The sequence below is a fragment of the Sprattus sprattus genome (genome assembly GCF_963457725.1).
Source record: "Sprattus sprattus genome assembly, chromosome: 6".
Lineage (NCBI taxonomy): Eukaryota > Metazoa > Chordata > Actinopteri > Clupeiformes > Clupeidae > Sprattus > Sprattus sprattus.
In genome coordinates, this window is record NC_137925.1 from 3966827 (window position 1) to 3969326 (window position 2500).

Genomic DNA, 2500 nt, shown 5'->3' on the forward strand with positions numbered 1-2500 from the left:
GGACGAGGGCTTGTCTGGCGGCCGCTGATGAAGCACACGGCTGACATAATGGGATTTTTCTGACGAGGGCGGGCGCTCTTGAGCCGCGCTGACAGATAGAATAATTGAACCTGTCAGTTGCAATTTAACGTGTTCTATTTATTTACTAATTCAGCCCCGTGGAACTAAATAAAGAAATATACAAACGAGAGAGAGGCTTGGAGAGGATTTTTTTTTTCTTGTTTCAGCTGTCACGAATTAGATCGTTTTTTTTTTGTTTTCTCTCCTCCATTCCGTTCCTGGCATGACAGAAAATATGTAGAAGACATCATTGGTGACCACCCACAGGGGTCTACACCTACTGCGCCTGTGACAAGAAGAGACTGAGAGAGAGAGAGAGAGAGGAGGAGGGAAGAGGGAAGAGGGAGATAGAGAGAGAGAGAAGAGGAGGGAAGAGGGAGATAGAGAGAGGAGGAGATGAAGAGAGGGAGGGATGGAGTGAGAGGGAAAGAAAGAGAAGAAGAGGGAGATAGAGAGAGAGAGAAGAGGAGGGAAGAGGGAGATAGAGAGAGGAGATGAAGGGAGGGAGGGATGGAGTGAGTGAGAGGGAGAGAGAGGCCTATATTCTGGGCCGACTCTGATCGCTGTTATTGCTTGACATTTTGGAGGCAGGAGGGAAGCGAGGTTGCCGGGTAGAGCACAGAATAATTTCCCATATGCAAACTGACCTTTGCCTCTGCGTGTGTGTATGACGGTGTGTGTGTGTGTGTGTGTGTGTGTGTCTGTGTGTCTGTGTGTGTGTGTGTGTGTGTGTTCATGTGTGTGTGTTGGTGTATGTGAACAGAAAACCTGTGTATGTGCTTTTGTATTCAGCATATTCTGTCGTTCGGTAACATCATATGTTTCTAGTTATTTTATGACCTTAGATAAGGTTAGCAAAACACCATTATTAATTTCAACTTTGTGTGTTTGTGTGTGTATGTTTGTTGTGTGTGTGTATGAGTGTCTGTGTGTGTTTGTGTTTGTGTGTGTGTGTGTGTGTGTGTGCGTGCGTGCGTGCGTGCGTGCGTGCGTGCGTGCGTGCGTGCGTGCGTGCGTGCGTGCGTGCGTGCGTGCGTGCGTGCGTGCGTGCGTGCGTGCGTGCGTGCGTGCGTGCGTGCGTGCGTGCGTGCGTGCGTGCGTGCGTGCGTGCGTGCGTGCGTGCGTGCGTGCGTGCGTGCGTGCGTGCGTGCGTGCGTGTGTTTGTGTGTTTGTGTGTGTGCTATCTCCGAAGAAGGCTTCCACTCCCTACTGTATACATCCAAACCAACAAAAGCACCTAGACCTCATAAGAGCACCTGAACCTCATTACTCATCTGCCCCACAGGTGCGACTGGAGTGGCCCACCGACCTGGCTGTCAACCCCATGGATAACTCCCTCTACATCCTGGACAACAACATTGTTCTGCAAGTGTCTGAGAGCCTACAGGTAGGTGTCAGGGCTTCTGGGTGTCCAATCTCTGCCTATTAGCTGTCTGGATCTGTTGGGGAGAGCGGGATAATGTGAGATTTTTTTTTAACATTTGCTCACCTCTAGGCAAGCTTAATTGATGTATCAGTAAAATGTATCCCACATATCCCATGTGTTCAGGATGTCAACTAGCAATTGAAATGGTCAGAATATCTTCAGGACAAAGGGCAGTGAAAATATGATTGTTTTAAAAAACACATTTTTGTGCAAAAACATACTTTCCACAGCACCACTGGTTGCATTTTAAACTAGTGGGGGGAAAGAGTTAAAACATATTCAGCCACATCAGTGGAATTGGAAAGCTAAGAAAATGCTGAGAAAAGAAGGATAGAGTCTTCTCATCCCCCGACCCATTAACCAGGAGCCACCACTGAGTCACCTGTTCCTGTTATGTCACCTCCCTGTGGGAATACAAGAAGAAGAAAACACACACACACACACAACACAACACAAAGGCCAGGCAGGCTAGGCTATCACTCAGGGGTAGGGATTAGGGAGAAAGCTAAACGCAAATAGCTTTTGTTGCCAGTGAAAAGCTTAGTACAAAGCTAAACAGCCATGGGCGCTAGCTTTCATTGCTAACATGAAGTTGAATGCAAAGTTAAATAGCCGTGGGTGCTCACTTTAATTGCTACTGCAAAGCTAAATACAAAGATAAATGACCATCATTCCAAGCTGCGGTTAGAAGTACAAGGTTTTGAAATGAGGTTTAGTGAAGCATTGCTGAAACTGAAAAAAGGTTTCAAAAGCAACTAAAACCATGCAATTGTAAAGGAACCAAGAAAAATGTGTTTCACAATGTTTTTGTACGTTCCATTCCCTAAACAGTTGAGCAATAAGCATAGCAAGCACAATAATAATTAAGAAACACTCCATATTGTCATTAGAAGTATTTTCGTTGTTTCTTGTTTTTCAAGACTGGACATTGCATGTCTATTCTAACTCCCAGACTGCATCAGTAGTGTGTAAGAGGTGACATGATGACCTTAAAGCTGAAAGTTTCGGAATTAC

The 2500-nt window shown here is 45.9% G+C and overlaps 1 protein-coding gene across 1 annotated transcript in view; it reads left to right on the forward strand.

Annotated features, from left to right (window-relative positions):
- The window catches only part of LOC308366555 (teneurin-1-like), a gene marked incomplete at both ends in the record, with an annotated part of 192357 nt that overhangs the window by 165221 nt on the left and 24636 nt on the right, over window positions 1-2500 (forward strand). The window contains 1 exon segment of the mRNA XM_080840272.1: window positions 1346-1447. Coding sequence (XP_080696398.1) covers window positions 1346-1447 — 102 coding nt within the window.